Source organism: Zootoca vivipara, chromosome 11, assembly GCF_965207765.1.
Source record: "Zootoca vivipara chromosome 11, rZooViv2.hap1.1, whole genome shotgun sequence".
In the NCBI taxonomy this organism is placed as follows: Eukaryota; Metazoa; Chordata; class Lepidosauria; order Squamata; family Lacertidae; genus Zootoca; species Zootoca vivipara.
In genome coordinates this window covers 40324073-40340912 of record NC_142594.1, presented here as the reverse complement: position 1 = coordinate 40340912, position 16840 = coordinate 40324073, and the positions used below count along the sequence as shown (strand labels likewise).

At 42.3% G+C, this 16840-nt stretch overlaps 1 protein-coding gene and 1 long non-coding RNA gene across 14 annotated transcripts in view; one reads left to right on the top strand and one right to left on the bottom strand.

Moving 5' to 3' along the window:
- The window catches only part of ARHGAP12 (Rho GTPase activating protein 12), a 67549-nt gene extending 60454 nt beyond the window's left edge, over positions 1 to 7095 (top strand). For all 10 annotated transcript variants that reach the window (XM_088654070.1, XM_088654069.1, XM_035128862.3 and 7 more), the window contains 5 exons: positions 1368 to 1466; positions 3257 to 3334; positions 3548 to 3682; positions 4713 to 4815; positions 5534 to 7095. In XM_088654070.1, coding sequence (XP_088510196.1) covers positions 1368 to 1466; positions 3257 to 3334; positions 3548 to 3682; positions 4713 to 4815; positions 5534 to 5708 — 590 coding nt within the window. In that variant the 3' untranslated portion in view covers positions 5709 to 7095. The remainder of the gene's footprint in view (positions 1 to 1367; positions 1467 to 3256; positions 3335 to 3547; positions 3683 to 4712; positions 4816 to 5533) is intronic.
- LOC148684278 (uncharacterized) lies at positions 942 to 14461 on the bottom strand. 4 transcript variants are annotated; one of them, XR_015946377.1, is made up of 4 exons: positions 14153 to 14292; positions 7563 to 7653; positions 4003 to 4115; positions 942 to 1075 (listed from the first exon to the last, which is right to left on the bottom strand). It is a non-coding gene; the product is annotated as an uncharacterized LOC148684278 (long non-coding RNA). The 4 variants fall into 4 exon arrangements; XR_015946376.1 differs by having other exon boundaries at positions 4003 to 4112; XR_015946378.1 differs by lacking the exon at positions 942 to 1075 and having other exon boundaries at positions 3145 to 4115; positions 14153 to 14461.
- Positions 14462 to 16840: the final 2379 nt, after the last annotated feature.

Here is a 16840-nt window from a genome sequence, read left to right as displayed (position 1 = left end):
TGTTGTATTTACTCTTCACCAGGCATCCCCAAACTGCGGCCCTCCAGATGTTTTGGTCTACAACTCCCATGATCCCTAGCTAACAGGACCAGTGGTCAGGGAAGATGGGAATTGTAGTCCAAAACATCTGGAGGGCCAAAGTTTGGGGATGCCTGCTCTTCACCATGCTTAATAGGCTTTGTACTAGTATAGTTTCTTTCCATGCTTTTAATAATAATAATAATAATAAATTTATTTATACCCCGCCCTCCCCAGTCAAAACCAGGCTAGCACCAATAAAATTACAATAAGACATAAAAGAAAATAAAACAGTTATTTAAAATACAGATTAAAATACAATATTAAAATTTAAAATGCAGCCTCATTTTAAGTAGTCCATAAATCCAAACCATGAGGGAGGAAAACACAGGGGTCAGACTGAATCCAACCCAAAGGCCATGCAAAACAGCTCTGTCTTGCAGGCCCTGCGGAAAGATGACAAATCCCGCAGGGCCCTGGTCTCCTGTGAAAGAGTGTTCCACCAAGTTGGGGCCAATACTGAAAAGGCCCTGGCCCTAGTTGAGGCCAATCTAGCCACCTTATGGCTCGGTATCTCCAGAATATTGTTGTTTGTGGACCTTAAGGTCCTCCGCGGGGCATACCAGGAGAGGCGGTCCAGTAGGTAAGCTGAAGGGGGAGCTGCTTTCCCAGGAGAGAAAGAGCGATAGCAGCTTTCTTTCTTCCACATGCCTCTCTGTGGCACTGAGAGGAAAGGGCAGCTGGATAAAGCACACTGCTGAAGCATCCCTCAGGGTTTTTTTTTTTTTAAAGGACCAAAAAACCCCACAGGGAACCCTTTACCTATAGCATCTTCACTGCTAACCTGGCATCAGTGGACTCCAGTTGCTGCTGCTGCTGTCATTTGAGGATTGCTGAAATGATGTGTGTCAATGGACCAATGGGCAGTGTGCTGAAGTACACACTAATTTAAGATGCGGAATTGAGGGAAGATGTACAGCAGTGCTGATCATCTTTTGTTGCTGGCTGATTTCCTGCTTTGCATGGAAGCAGAGAAGTTAAGCAGAGGAAACAGCACCTGGAGAGAAGGGGCATTAGGTTCAGGGAGCAAACAAGTACAACCCAAATCCCTTCCTGAAAGGACAGCTCTTTTCTGCAAAATGAAATAACCCACTGGACTACAGTTCAAAAGGTGTCACAGTGGCTCAAGCATGGGCCATGTCAATATCTTGCTGCCTGCTAGCCAGATAAGGATGGCTGGGAATCCCCTCCAGTTGGTATCATTTTTGTTGGAAGCCCTGTTCACTCTATATAGTTCTGAGAAGTTCAGCTCAATCACGTGTGAACTGCTTTCTTTCCCTGTTTTTCAGATCAAGTGTTTGGTTGCAATCTAAACAGCTTGTGTCAAAGAGAGAACAGCACTGTGCCAAAATTTGTGAAACTGTGTATTGAATATGTTGAAGAACATGGTAGGTGAAAGATACCTCACTTTTTAATAGTAACAATTTTTTTATAGTAACTGGTTAGAGGCTTAGTAAAAAATTTCACATAGAAGGACATGTGACTACTATAGACACATATCTGGGCATCATACGCTCTCTATGAACCATAAAAATAGTTTCTCAGCCCTTTTCCTCCTTAACTGCTGGAAATGACTTCCTTAGAAACTTTATAATCTTTCCATTTTTAACTATTCCTATACAACTGTGTTTTAATGCTTTATAGTGCAGCCTATTCAGAAGTATGTCCCCCTGAGTTTAATGAGAGTTACTTCCAGATAAGCACGTAGGATTGCAGCCCGATTGTGTTCCTTCTGCTATTCCAAAAGGAGAGGCACAGTCTACGGCTTCAAAAAAGAAATGCAAGAGTACATAAGACATAGTTTTTAGAGGAGGAAAACAAGAAAAAAAATATTTTGCTTTCTTGAATTGTCCTAGGCAGAGCAGCCAACTCCTAGAGGCCTAGGTGCCTTTGCCCCCCCATTAAATATTTGAGGAAGTCATGTTCCCCCCCATGTTGATGGGCATTGTCAGTCATATAGTGTGCATGCACTTTGTCTTGAGATCAATTGCAGTGGCTCTCAACCTGTGGGTTCCCAGATGTTGTTGGACTACAACTCCCATAATCCCTGGGCTCTGAACTTGCTAGCTAGGGGTGATGGGAGTTGTAGTTCAGCAACATCTGTGGACCCACAGGTTGAGAAAGGCTGATACGGTAGGTGAGGTGGGGCTTACCTGCCCCCCCAATATTTTATTCAAGTTGGAAGAGGGAAGGGGTGAGAGAGAGGAAGAGAGAGAGGGGGAAGGATGGAAGCTGGGAGGAGGGGCTCCCTTCCGTCTCTCCTCTCACCTCACTGTCAAGCAAGCGGAACGAAAGCCGCTTAAATGCTCTGTGTGGCTCCCGCTCAAGAAAAGCAGGAGCTGCGCAGAACATTTAAGCGGCTCTCACTTTTCAGCTTCACAGCGAACCGGGAGAAGGGACCTGTCTCTGCTCACTGTCAAGCAAGCAGAGCGAGAGCCACTGCTGGTCCCGCCGCCGTTTCCTCTCGCTGGGGCAGGCACAGGAGTGGCTGTTGGCGGCTGCGGCGGAGGGACAAGCAGCCCACTTTCAGGCTTCTTGCCCCTCCCCTGCCACTGGGAGCCATGACTCCGGTGGCAGAGGCATCCCTCTGCTCGAGGGATCCCTCTGCTGTCCAGTGCCTTCGCTCTATAAGATGTACAGACATTTTCCCTTCCTTTTTAGGAGGGAAAAAGTGCGACTTATGGAGCAAAAAATATGGTATGTTGTAATAACAAGTTTGTTTAAATATTTTACCTTGTTGACCTTCAGAGTAGCTCACTTTGCCACATATATTTAATTGTAACAAGTAGACGGAACTTTTCAAAGTGTTAGTGGAAGCAAATTTCTAGGTCTATTTGAGTGTCTGCTGCTGCAGCGATGGTTGCCTGCTACCACCATCTGTCCAGTTAAGCTTTGAAATTGCTGGGCAAAATTTCAAACTTCAAGAGACTCTAGGAAAAGCAACAACCCTGACACAATTGGAAGCCCATTGCGATAGAATATAAGGAGGAGTTTTTCAGCAAATGCTGAATATTGTATAATTTTTGTTTATGAAAATTGTATCACCTTTTTGAAGGAGAGTAATTATTTCTTTTTTGTTGCATTTTATTAAAATAAATGTTCATTCTAAAACATGAATTTTACACATATAAACCATAGGAAAACCACTTACTGAACAGAACTTTAAAATTTGTTCTAGGATTGGATGTTGACGGGCTGTATAGAGTTAGTGGCAATCTTGCAGTAATACAGAAGTTGAGATTTGCTGTTAATCATGGTAAGTTGCTATACGTAACAATTAGTAATTTGCAATGTTAACACTAAAGTTATTTAGTTCTTAACAGATGCTAACAAATTATATTTTGTTTATGAAATAGGTTTTTAATACTTAATGTGTGTGTACCTTCATACCTTGTTTGAACATTGTATTCTAGAACAGGAACTGTGATGGCTCATGTAGCTAAACTCTCTAATACCATATCCGTTTCAGATGAAAAACTGGATTTGAATGACAGTAAATGGGAAGATATCCATGTGATTACAGGAGCTCTGAAAATGTTTTTTAGAGAACTGCCAGAACCACTATTCACTTACACTCATTTCAATGACTTTGTTAATGCAATCAGTAAGTATATGCTAAAGAAGCCTTCCACCCTAAGACAATTGTATAGCAACTTCAGAACAACAGCCATGTCAGACATTTATACAAAAATAAGTTACTGAGTTGCAAATCAGGAAGCGCCCCCCCCCCAAACACAAATTTCACCTTGGTCATGACCTCACTAGGATTGTGGCTTAAACAAATCACAATCTGTTGGCCTCAGAGCCTCATACTCATCTGCAGTGTTAGGATAATACTAATCTACTTTGCAGGCTATTGTTAGGATTGCAACACAATTATGTATGGGAAGTGCTCTGAACATTCCTTAAAGTTGGACTGCACACCTGTGGCTCTCCAGATGTTGAAATCCAGCTCTCATCAGTCTTAGCCAGCATAGGCAATGGTTGGGGAGGTGCTGTTCAGCAAGACCTGGAGGGCTGAATGTTAGCCATCCCTGCTGAAAGGAAACAATAGAAAGCACTTAAGTGGGTAGGTGCAGAGAAATGATGAAAATCAAATTCCTTTTCTTTTTCAAAGTGAGGCAAATAGTCAAGCAGTGCACTGTATTATGCAGAGCATATCTAAGCAAAATGAATATGAAAGTCAAACTGTATGGATGTGGCCCACTCCTTTTAAAATTCCTTTTGTTCATTTGAAACATTATTGAATATGATTTTCAATATAGCGAACAAATTGCACATGTACACGCATTTAATTAAGCTATTTCACACATGTGGGTGAATCACATAATTATTTTCTGAGGTTTTGTAAACGGGGAGAAAGTGTAAATATACATCTAAGAGGGACACTTTTTATAGTGATCTGCCCATTCCTAGGTTTCATTTAAGCCACGTTCCACAGCATTAAGGTGCTGTAGAAGTCTCAGGAGTCATTTCTGCAAGAGGCAAATACATTTATTCTAGATTTGTTGTTGTAGAATGGCCATGTTCACTATGGCCACTAGGTGGTAATATGCATTAGCTAATGTCCTTGCAATCAAACCATAAACAGTGAAAAGCAATGTACATAAAAGTTCTCTCTCCCCCCTCTCCAGAACAAGAGCCTAGACAGCGTGTTCATGCTGTAAAAGAGCTGATTAAACAGTTGCCAAAGCCAAATCAAGATACCATGCAGGTGCTCTTCAAACACCTCAAGAGGTAAGTAGTGCATGGAAGAAAAATGTGGCTCGGTCTGTTTTTCACATCCACAAATGAAGAGACATGATGAAATCATGTTTCTATTTTGCTCTGGAGGTCACCTTGCCCAGCCAGTCCCAGCCCCCTTGCGCCTGCCTTCTAGAAAAACAAGTTCAGGCATTGCTTTTTAAACTCAAGTTTTCTGTATATTTGTGGTGGGAAAAGGGGGCCAGAGCTATAAAGGGGTTTAGCCGTCCGTGAGAGGTCTTGATGTGCATTGGTGGATGTATGTGGCTGCACACTGCCCCAGTGAGAAATGGAGACTGATCATGCTGCAAAGTTCCAGAAGGATACAAAAAGTATGTGCAGGCTTCATTTGTTTTGTAATCTGAGAAACATCCTGTGAATGTGACAATTGCTCAGTTGAAGCTGTTTGCACATACAATGGTACCTCGGTTTACAAACACAATTGGTTCCAGAAGTCTGTACTTAACCTGAAGCGAACTTCCCCATGGAAAGTGGATTAATCCATTCCAGACAGGTCCGCAGAATACTTAAACTGAAAATACTCAAACCGTATGACTGTATCAGTGTTTCTGGATTAGGATACCTGCATGCAGAATTTCATTAGGGAAGTTATTATGCTATCTGCCTTCTCTTTTGTGATATGAATTTGTGTTGGTAGTTCATTGTTTGCTCTCTCTCCCCTCTCCTCTGCTGTCCCCCACCTCTCTCTCAGAATTGTAGAAAATGGAGAGAAGAACCGAATGACCTATCAAAGCATAGCCATAGTCTTTGGTCCAACCCTCTTGAAGCCAGAGAAAGAGACTTGCAACATAGCTGTTCATACCGTGTATCAGAACCAGATTGTAGAATTAATCCTACTGGAATTGAACTCCATCTTTGGACGCTGAACTTCTCCGGTGAAACTGGCCTTAGTAGGAGAACAACTTGGTTTCGGCAGAAACTGCACCTCTTTTGTACATTTATGCATTTGTGGACCAAGCAGCAACTTGATATTTTTTGCACTTTTGTGGGAGAGGGAAGAGTGTGTGATTTGTTTTACCTGGGCTTTTGTGGAACTATTAAAACTTATTTACAGTTCACTTAATGTTGTGAATGTTTCAAGGTTTAAACTCCGTAACTACACTGGATTCCATGGGGAGAGAAGCTAAGCCTCGGCCTCGATCTCAAACTGGATAACCTGGAATAGTGTTTTAATATTGATTTTTAATTTTAGGTTCACCACTTTGTTTTGGGGAATATAACCCCCATAAACTGACTTTGGAAACCTCCATGGGCATTTTTAGTGAATAATTACATTATATGCTTACGTGTTAAACCTTAAGATCATTCCTGTATCTTGTCCACAGGGTTTCTGCATTCCTATTTGACAGGCTTAAACAAATGCTAACAGTGGCCAGTGTAAATTCCTCATGTGAGGTTTGCTTTTTTTATTGTTTGAACTTTGCACATATTCTTGCTGGCTCTCTTGAATGCACACTAGTATTACTTCACATACTGAACTGGTACACGTATTCTGCAGAGGGTATGCCATGGTCTGTGATGAACCAGAGCTTTCAACTAATAAAGTTCCTTTTTTCAGGATATGTTTTGGGCTACACTTTACCTAAATAGTACCTAACAATCCTAACTGAAGGTTGATTTCCACACTGTACTGAATTATTGTCATGAACCTGTGGTAGTGAAATTGGATGTAAATATAGAAATAATTCCTAACAGTGTTTTTTTAAAAAAATCTATATACACTGTTGCATATAGTTTCAGAGTACCTCCTTGTCCTACATTTCTAATAATGTGTAGCTAAGTAACTGGTATTGTGATGTCTCCAATGGATGTCTGAGTTTCCACAGAGAAATGGGCTACTTGTGCACTTTTAAATGCTAATTACACCTGCATGCAAATAATTGTAATGCAAACGGTACTGGAAAAATACTGAGTGTGCTTGCTTACATGGTTAATGCACTACAAGCAGAGCCTCTGATTTATTTAATATGTACAGGAGCTACATTAGAGAAATGTATGAGAAATTCTAACATCTATAAATAGCAGAAGCCTATGCTTGAATAGATGGATGGCCGGATATAATGAAAATGCTAAATTTCAGGATTCCTTTTTACATTAATAATGTAGATTGATTTGTAAAATAGGTTTCAGATTTTGTTACAGGAGATGTGGTCTGCGGAAGATTTTTTTAAAATGTATTTTTCTAGACTAACCGCTGTATCTGACATTTGCTATGTGGAATCTGAATAAAGAAAATTGTTAGCTGTTTTGGAATTTGATGCTCCAGGTTTGGATGGAATTAGATTGCAGTGAAACTGTGTGTACAAGATAGCATATCACCTGTTCGTTGGTATTTTAATTGAATCAGGTACTGCTTTTATTAAAATCTCTAAACAGCCTTTTGGAGTAGTAAAAAGCACTCAAAAGTGACATGCAAGCAAGAGTGAAACACATATAAAACCACTAATTGACTCAGTCCCAAAACTACTGCTGGTGTTTGATCCCTGTGAACACAGAGGGCCTGAAAGATTTTTAAATCTTACAGCCTGCTGTGAGCCAGAAAACCTACTTGCGGGAGGCATTCCAAAAGTGTGACACCACTGCAGAAAAGACCCTGCTTAATACATTATGATCACAAAAGTTGAAGGAGTGAATTAATTTCTTAAAACATGCTGGGAGAAATCCCCTTGAGGCATTATACGTTCAGCTCTGAGTTAGCATGTGTAAGATACATCACTCACCTTTTTGCCTTAAAACCGATTGCAGTATTCTCCCTCAGCTGCAGCTTATTCTTCAGGGAAGTCCCCTGTCAAGCGAATGGCAGCAACTTATCTACAAGGTAACCAAGATATGCATGACAGTAAATAATTATTGTCCTCTAGAAGGAATGTTGTTGCATCTGATGAAAGACATGTCTTGCAAATCACTTAGGTGCTCAGCTGCAAGAGGGAAGTCAATGAAAATTTCCAAACTGTATCCTTTACGCCAAATCTGCTGCCAGCCATCACTGCCTGGGTCTTCAGAATATAAGCAAACTAGTATCATCACAATTGAAATGGTGTGAAGCAGTGGTTAAGGTGCTACACCAGAACTGGGGTGATGGAAGTTCAGAATCCTACTCGGTTTCGAAGCTCAGTGGATAGCTACGAAATAGACAATACCTCTTAGCCTAGCCTACCTTACAGGGTTGTTGTGAGGACAAAATAGGGGAGGAGAACCAAGGTCTGCTGACTGCACTGACTGCCAATTAACTTCTGGGCCCAACTCATAGTGCTGGTTTACAAAGCCTTAAATGACTCAAGACTGCAATACCACAAGGACCACCTCTTCCCATATGAACTGACTCAGACCCTGTGAACATAATCTGAGGTTCTCCTGCACATGCCCCCTCCAGGAGAGGTTTTGAGGGCAGCAACACGAGAATGGGCCTTTTCTGAAGTGGCTTCCCATTTGTGGAATGCTCTCTCCAGAGAGGCTCATTTGGCACCTTTGTTGCATATCTTTAGGCACCAGGGAAAAAACTTCCTCTTCACCCAGGCCTTTCACTAATTAAACAAATTACAACCTTTTAAACCAGGGGTGTCCAAACTTTTTTCAAAGAGGGCCAGATTTGATGGCATGAACATGCGTGAGGGCCGACCAAAGTTGTTGACTTTTTTAGGATTGAAGTTGTTGAGCTTTTTTTAAAAGATTTCACCCCAGGAAGTAAACCAACCGGCAGGCCAGATTAGGCTGCCGAAACGGACTTTGGACATGCCTGTTTTAAACTCGTGTGTGTTTGTTTTGTTATTAAGTTATGTATTTTTACATTTTTAATACTGTAAACCACTGGATGAAGGGTGGTATATAACTCAAATAATAATATTTAATTCCTTGAAGGAAAGGAGAGAAATAAATATAGTGAACATCTAAATCATCTCTCTAGGTGGCTTAGTGCAATTTGATGACAAATGGTATTGAAGGCTGGTATTGGATATTTCAAAGAAACAAGAGTGGTATTCTACCTGTCCTTAAGTCAATGTCATGGAACAGCCCCACTGAAGCAATTTGGCTCAGGTTTCAAGCCAGGTGTTGGTTCAGTATTTATTAGTGGACTTACATTTGGATCTATTCAGCCATTGCACGTGTGAAAGGGCACTACAAGTCCAAAGTGATTTCAGGCCCATGCCTTTAGCCCTGATCTTCTCCAGCATGTTCAGGTCAAACATCTGCAACAGAAAAGCTGCTTATACTTGGGCCAGCTTTTTGCATACTTTGGAATTCTGCTTGTGGGCAGAGTCCACACCTTCACCGCAGAATCCCTGCTGCAAGCATTTGCCCTGACCCCATGGGAAGCGGGAAAGGGTCGTGCGATAGCAGGGTCTGATGGTCTGAAGGTGTGGTCCCACAGACCTTCCTGTGAGTAATGGCTGAGCAGAGTCGTTCAAAAAATTTAGCAGCTGAATTTCTCCTGCTTGAAACTGGTCTTTTGCCAAGTGCTCAGTCACCTTGCCAAAAATAGTAAGTTACGGAATGGCTAGAAAAATTCCAAAATAACTTGGATCAAATTGATAGCTGCTTAATTAGAGACCAAACTTCAGTTTCCTTCAGTTTTTATCCTATAAAGGAGCAACTGATAATCTCTTGACCAATGGTGTCAGTCTCTGTTCTGATCTGATGCGATAGGTAAACATCTCCAAGGATCTTGTCAGTTCTGGGGTACCAATAATTGGCTCTGACTTGAGCAACTAGCATAAGCAGAGGCTGTAGAGATTTCTATTGACTCTCTTTCCTGCCTAATACGCAACAGAGGAAGGACCAAAGAGGAATGATAGATCAGAAGCTCTCTTTGTACTGGTGCCAGATTCAATCACCAGGATTCCCGATTCATAGAATTGCAAAGTTAGAGGGGACCACAAGAGTCATCTAGTCCAACCCCCTGCAATGTAGGAATCATTTGCCCAACATGGGTCTTGAACTTACCACCCTGAGATTAAGAGTCACATGCTCTACGAACTGAGCTATGCTCTCAGCAGAGCTGAAAAGACTCATGCTGGACTCTTTGGAGCCACTGCCAGTCACTATAGATGGCATAAGACCAGATGGGCCAATGCACTGACTTGGTGGCCTCACATGACATGCCTCACAACTTCCATGACAACAGTTTCCTGAATCTAAATGCTTTTTAAAAAAGTGTTGCAAACTGGTATATATCGTGGAAGGAATTAATTGTTTTCATTGGCATTGACAGGCATTTTACCTTTTCTCAAAGGCTTTGTAAATTTTCATTTTCTTTTTTAAAATAATGAACAGAAAAGTTTATGATTTATTGCAGGGAGAAAACTTGCAAGTCCCACACTGAACTTAAAACACATTGGCACAAATGAGCGGTTTAAAATAACTGGAGTCAAGCATAATATTGCAATTAGCATATCAAAGCTGTCAGCTCTAACACATCGGATCTATTGTCCTGAAGTGTGCCTGTGCTACACTGAGTTTTGCTAACTCAGGCAACGCTTTGTTGGAAATAGCTGCAGTGCTTTCCTTGGGGTGCTGGAAGGGAGGACACCAATTAGTGACATTCAGAATACCTTGCGTTTTGCAAATTATGTAACTTTGTTTAGTCACCATAGATTGTTATGGCGGGTTGGGAACAAGACTGAATTTGATGCTATTTTGACTCGGGGAAGAAATATATGTTTAATCCCTCACTTATGTTTGCTTTAAGCAATACAATCTCTTAAGATCTTTTATGTCACATTAACACTTTACATGTTCCTTCATTTCACACCCTGGTAGGAGTACCAAAGACCTTTATACACATTCATTTTACGCCCTTGCCTGTATTGTGCCTCTGCAGATTCCTGACTCCTTAACAGTCAGGCAGGGTAGAAGCTGCACGGTCAAGAGTTGCGTTCAGTTTCCCAAAGCTAACTTCTTGGTTCTTATGCTTAAGCACTGATAGTAAGTCATTTTTCTGTGACTACCCAGCTTTATGCCAAGGCAGGAAAGAGCAGAAATCTGTTGGAATCACTAATTTATATGCCGTAAACTTTGGCTAGGACAAGTTGGACGCAGTGCTCCTAAGAGGGCAGTTGCTGAATGTCTAATGAGGCATTCCAAAGCCACGCAAGAGAAAAGAGACGCTCCCAGGAATCTTAATGAGCTCCCACAATTGCAACACTGTGTGGATGGAGCAGCTGCCGAAGCCGTTTTCTGCCGGATCAAGGCGTTACAAAACACCCTGTCCCAATAAGAATGGACTAAGTGAATATTTTCTACATTGCAATTTTGCTTAAAGGAAGCATTTGTAAAGCATTCCATTAGAGAGGGGGGTGTTTCTCTCAGCTCCCCTTTACCCCTCCAGAGAATAAGCTAGAATCCTGCATTTTGATTGATTTAATTGCTCAAAGAAAGTTGATTTCTAAAATACCAACAACCAAAAAACTTGGCTTTGATCACCAGCTGCATTTTCCATTGCAGACAAATGATTGTGCAACAATCCTTAAAAATGTGTTCTACAAAAGCAAGCATTAGGGCACATGTAGAACTGGCTGCCTCTAGCTTCTGCTTTTTTATAATGGGTTGCAGAAAGTTTGTTAATCCATTTAATCTTGCCCATTAAATTTATTTACATAAAAGAAACCTTTTTTCCAAGGGGGAAAAATCAATCTTCTCCCTTCTGCTTCCAAAGAACAGATACAGTATAACACGAAGTGACCACTATGAGGACAGCTGCTTAGAAGCCATCAACTTCCTGCAGGTTGTTTATTTTGACTTGCTACCGCAGGTGGAGTTTACAGGAGGCAGACAGGAGGGGGGACCATCTGCAGTTAATGCAGCAGACATCTCTTGAGTACCTTTTGAGTGCAATGAGATTTTTGTTTCAAGGCGCAGCAAACTCATGCAGATTTTAGGCAGAAGGAAGAGGGAACCCCAGCTGAAGTCTAAAAGCTTTCTCTGCTTATTCGCAAGGGGGAGGCCAGACAATGTACCAGAAGTGCATTCCCACAGCTGTTTTGTGCATAGGAGCCAACTTAGGGCCCAAGGTCCCTTTACCCCTCCTAATAATATTTGAGGGGGGCCACCTCCCAAGTTGATGGGCATTGTCATTCAAATGGGGGGGTGCCACATCTTGTGATCAATTATGTGGGGTGGGGCTTACCTGGCCCCTCCCCCCAATATTTCATTCAAGTTGGCACCCCTGGTTTTGTGTGAATATTGAACAAGCCTATTTGCTCTTTTCAAATGAGATTTAAGAAAGAAAGAAAGAAAGAAAGCCCAGACAATGTGCACACATTCTTGCAAATGATCAGTTTGATAATTGATAGTTTAGAGAATAAACTTATATAAGGGATATAATGAGCCGCTTCCCAAACTAGCCTGTTTCGCTCTCCATTCATATTTAGGAGTACAAATAACCAGAAACTCCACAACTCCACAACTACAACCCCTGTGGCAAGAAATTAACAAAGACCTAAGAAATGGAACAAAACCAACTTCATCGCCAACCAAGTGTGCCACATAATCCCATACATCCTAGAAAACAAAACAAAACGATGGGTGCACATGGAGATAGAAACAGTTGAAAACACCCTACTACAGCATACCCATTCCTCCAAAAGAAAAACTAAGGAAAATCCCCCAAATCATTAAACAGGTTCACACAGCCCATGCTTAAAGCATGCAGCGCAAAACATCCAAATAAAAACATGGCAAGCCAAAGGCTTATACCACCTAACAGACTTCTTAAAAAACAACAACCATACTGACAAGAAATACAAGACAAACTAGGGAACACCCAAATACCCTGGCTAACACACTCCCAACTGCATGTCTTAAACAGCCCAGCAGTAAAAAGTAGAAGTCACTAGGCCTTTGACCACCACCTTCAACCTACTTCCTAAATTACAGAACTTTAATAAAAAATAAATAGAATAAAAATCTATAGCAGGACCTGGTGGTTATAAACACAATGAGCTGTTCTGCAAGCAGCTTAAGGCCCAACTGATCCAGAGTCTGCCCACACACCATACACGTAGAACACATTTTCCTGTCCCCCCAAGAATCCTGGGAACTGGTTCGTTAAGGATGCTGGGAGTTGCAGTTCTGTACACTGCTGTTCCCAGGATTCTTTGGGACGTGTGTGCTTTAAAGGCAGACTGCTTATGCAACCCTCATAAGTTGTTTTTTGTTTCAATGGGAGAATGTAGCACCCCTGCAACTTGGCCACAGTGGTGCAAAAGGAATTCAAAAGTATGCAAATCCATTGAACTCAGCAGCACTTACTTCTGCGTAAACGTGCAGAGGATTGGGCTGTAAATCATGCTGCAGTTTCCAGTTCCAAACTATTTTTAGTTATCTTTTCCAGGACTTTGATACAGCTTTTGGCGCTTTCGCTCTCTCAAACCACTCATGTCATTCCTTTCCCCTTTTTGGTAAGCACGGATAGATTTTCCTGCATGTCTTCAGCCGCCCACCTGCTATTTTGCCTGCCCTGAAAGTCAGTGTGACTGGAGATTGTTTGTTTCCTTATTTGTACAATCTCCTCATTGAGAATGTCGGCAGGAATGTGCACTGCCTGGCAAGCGCCCCGAATTCGCTGCTTTGCCTGCAGACAGTGTAAAAAGGGCTTGAACAAGTCCTGCAGTTGCCTTCTAATGAGCCTGGGCTGGAAACGAGAGACACTTAACTGATCACAAATGTACTGGGAACAATTCTCTCTTTCCCTATTTAAAACGATCAAAATGGCTCTCTTTTACTAAAGATGAATGGACAATCATTATCCTAATGCAATGCAAATTCATTTTATGCTAATTTCTTATGTACCATCCATAAACCTGCTGTCAGTGTATCATACTCCTGTATTCAATTTGAAGAGATGTATAGTTTCATACACTAACAATTTGCTTAAAAAAGACCCCTCCATGCCAAGATCTTTGGTGAGGGGTGATCAATCTACTTTAAAACACTTGATGGGGGGGGCGCGGAACCACTCGATAAAATCAATGTCAAATACTTTATGTTCAAGCAGTAAGCAGCTGCAAGCATTATTTTGCTAATTGTATTAACTGGCGATTTGATTGCATAAAGAGCCTATTCTTCCATTAGTAACAGAAAAATAAAAATAAATTAATTTTAAATATACCCTTGTTATGGGCAAATAACTGTGGAGGGTCAGTAGCAATAAAACAAAATCTTTTACAATACAATCCTTGGCATGTGCACTCAGAAGTAAACCCCATTGAGCTCACCGAGACTCATCCTGTCGTAGTCTCATTGCTGAGCAACAATGTGTAGAGCTCAGTAGAGTGGGAGGCCAGTCAACCAGAAGAGTCTGAGGTGGACTTACCCGTCCTGGAGACCGAGACAGCATATGAAGTCAGGTCCAGTCCTAAGGTTGGGCGAACAGCAATCTGCATGGTCAAACAGTCCAGAGGTCAGGGGGTCAAGATGAGCAGGAAGCAGCAAGGCAACGCCAGGAACTACAAGCATTGTCTTCAGCATCTGACTGCTGCTGGAAGCTCTGCTTAAGAAGGCTGAAGCCAGCTGGTTCTCATCAGGGCCTTCTCCTCTGTGTCCTTGAAGGCTGATCAGCTGCAGGTGGAGTCACTCTGCCTTCTCCCCCTTCAGGCTGCTGTTCAGCAGGCAAAGCTGACTCCTAGGAAAGTGCATATAGGATTGCAAACTGAATATAGTAATCTTGGGATAAGTTTAAAATTAGACTCTCACCTAAATTGCCTTTGGCTTCAGTCATAGATGACCCTAACAGATATTCATAGATTTCATTTAGGGGGGGGGGACTCATTTAGGTATAAAGTAAAAAAATTCCTTCAGTAGCACCTTAAAGACCAACTAAGTTTTTATTTTGGTATGAGCTTTCCTGTGCATACAGGTATCTGACGAAGTGTGCATGCACACGAAAGCTCATACCAAAATAAAAACCTAGTTGATCTTTAAGGTGCTACTGAAGGAATTTTTTTATTTTGCTTCGACTCAGACCAACACGGCTACCTACCTGTAATTAGGTATAAAGATTTACTAAAGTTCCATCTAGTCCACCATCCTGTTCCCACAGTGGCCAACGAAACCTACACTGGAATCTCAAAAGCAAGCAAGAGTGCTATAGACCTCTCAAGTGTTATCAAGAGGTATAGTCCTCCTTATCAAAATGGCTGACTGCAAGTTATGCTGCACAAACTAGTATAACAAAATTGCAGGAATGTCTCATAAAATGAGAAAAGCAGCTTGTGTGGGGTATTTTAAACTAAGAAGCAGTGAGTGATTAACACTTTGAGCTCATCCACACTTTGCTAGAATAGATGGGTCCGAGCAGCTTTCCACTTGACCCAGATTTTCTAGGCATGGTCTGAGCGGTTTCCCCCTTGCCCAGCTCCTTTCCAAGGGAAACCCTGCTCTTTAGTGAAAGGTAAAGGGACCCCTGACCATTAGGTCCAGTCGTGACCGACTCTGGGGTTGCGCGCTCATCTCGCATTATTGGCCGAGGGAGCTGGCGTATAGCTTCCAGGTCATGTGGCCAGCATGACAAAGCCGCTTCTGGCGAACCAGAGCAGCACATGGAAATGCCGTTTACCTTCCCGCTGTAGCGGTTCCTATTTATCTACTTGCACTTTGACGTGCTTTCAAACTGCTAGGTTGGCAGGAGCTGGGACCAAGCAACGGGAGCTCACCCCGTCACAGGGATTCGAACCGCCGACCTTCTGATCAGCAAGCCCTAGGCTCAGTGGTTTAACCACAGCGCCACCTGGGTCTGATCTTTAGTGATAGATCAGAACAAATGACAATTTGTGGAAAAACCCAAATTGCTGTTTGAACGCTAAGGAGCAGTTTTCTCTGGATGAAAGCAGTGAGACAAGAGGAAGCATGGACAAACCCTTTGCCTGCCTGCCTGCCATTTCCTTGGCCCAAATCATGCTTTTTCCGTGGTTTTCCGTGGACTGCTGTTTGCTCTGATTCAGTGGTAAAGAGCAGCTTTTCCAGGGAAAGAGCAACCGGTAAGAAAGGGAGGAGGATTTAAGCTGGATCCCAAGTCCACTCAGCTTGGTCATGTTGGCTGGCAGCCTGGAGTGAAACACTATTTTAAAGGCTTGCTTTCCCTCTGGCAGGCTTAGCTAGTGCAGCAGCAGCAGCAGCAGCAGCAGCAGCAGCCCTGCTTAACTTATTCCACTGTGCTTTCCACCCGTTTCTTGTGCATAGGCTTGCTCCTTATAACTATACACTGTTCTTCACTCAAGATTCTGCCTTCCCAAGTTGCTTCTTCTATCTCTCTCTCTTTCTCCCAGTATCTGGGTTCTGCACATGCGTTTGTGCATACAGATTAGTCAGCTCCCAATTTGCCCAGTACATTGTTCCAGTTCTCACTACCCAAGAGTGAGGGCTGGTGCCCATTGAGACTAGCAGGGCAGAAGGCAGGGAGACCAACAGCAGATGGGGCCAGAGTCAACGGCAGGCAGAGACTCACCTTGGCTGGTTGTAAGGAACAAGGAAAAAGGGTATGTTCTGTTTTGACAGAATCCTAACTTTCAAATGCTTAGGCTGGAGCATTTCTGATGTACTACTAGCTGCTGCTGCTGCTGCAGAAGCTTCTCTACTGCTAGGAATTTTGCTTTTGAGCAGACAGCTGCATTCCTTTTTAAGGCACAGAAAACGTCTGGTACCTACTAACTTTGTTTTTCATTAGATCCAGTTGTTCCCAAGCAGTTTTAAAACCTCAACAAAGTAAGGAGATGTGATGTCCTCTGGCTTTGAAAATTCAAGACTCTTCTGTGATCCAGAATTTCCACTATTCACAAACGTGATTTGACAGCATCTCACTTCACAAGGGACCAGCTCCTCCCTTATTGTGCCTGCCTGATTTTGCAGGACTATTTAGTCCTGGTGTTTTATTCCTACTCCTCTAGGGCAGTCTGTGGTGGAGTTCATTACGACACAGAAACTTCAAAGAGCAACAGAACATAGCACACTACCTAGTTTCTTAGATTAAGCATGACTGCAATCCTATGCATGTTTTTCCGGGACT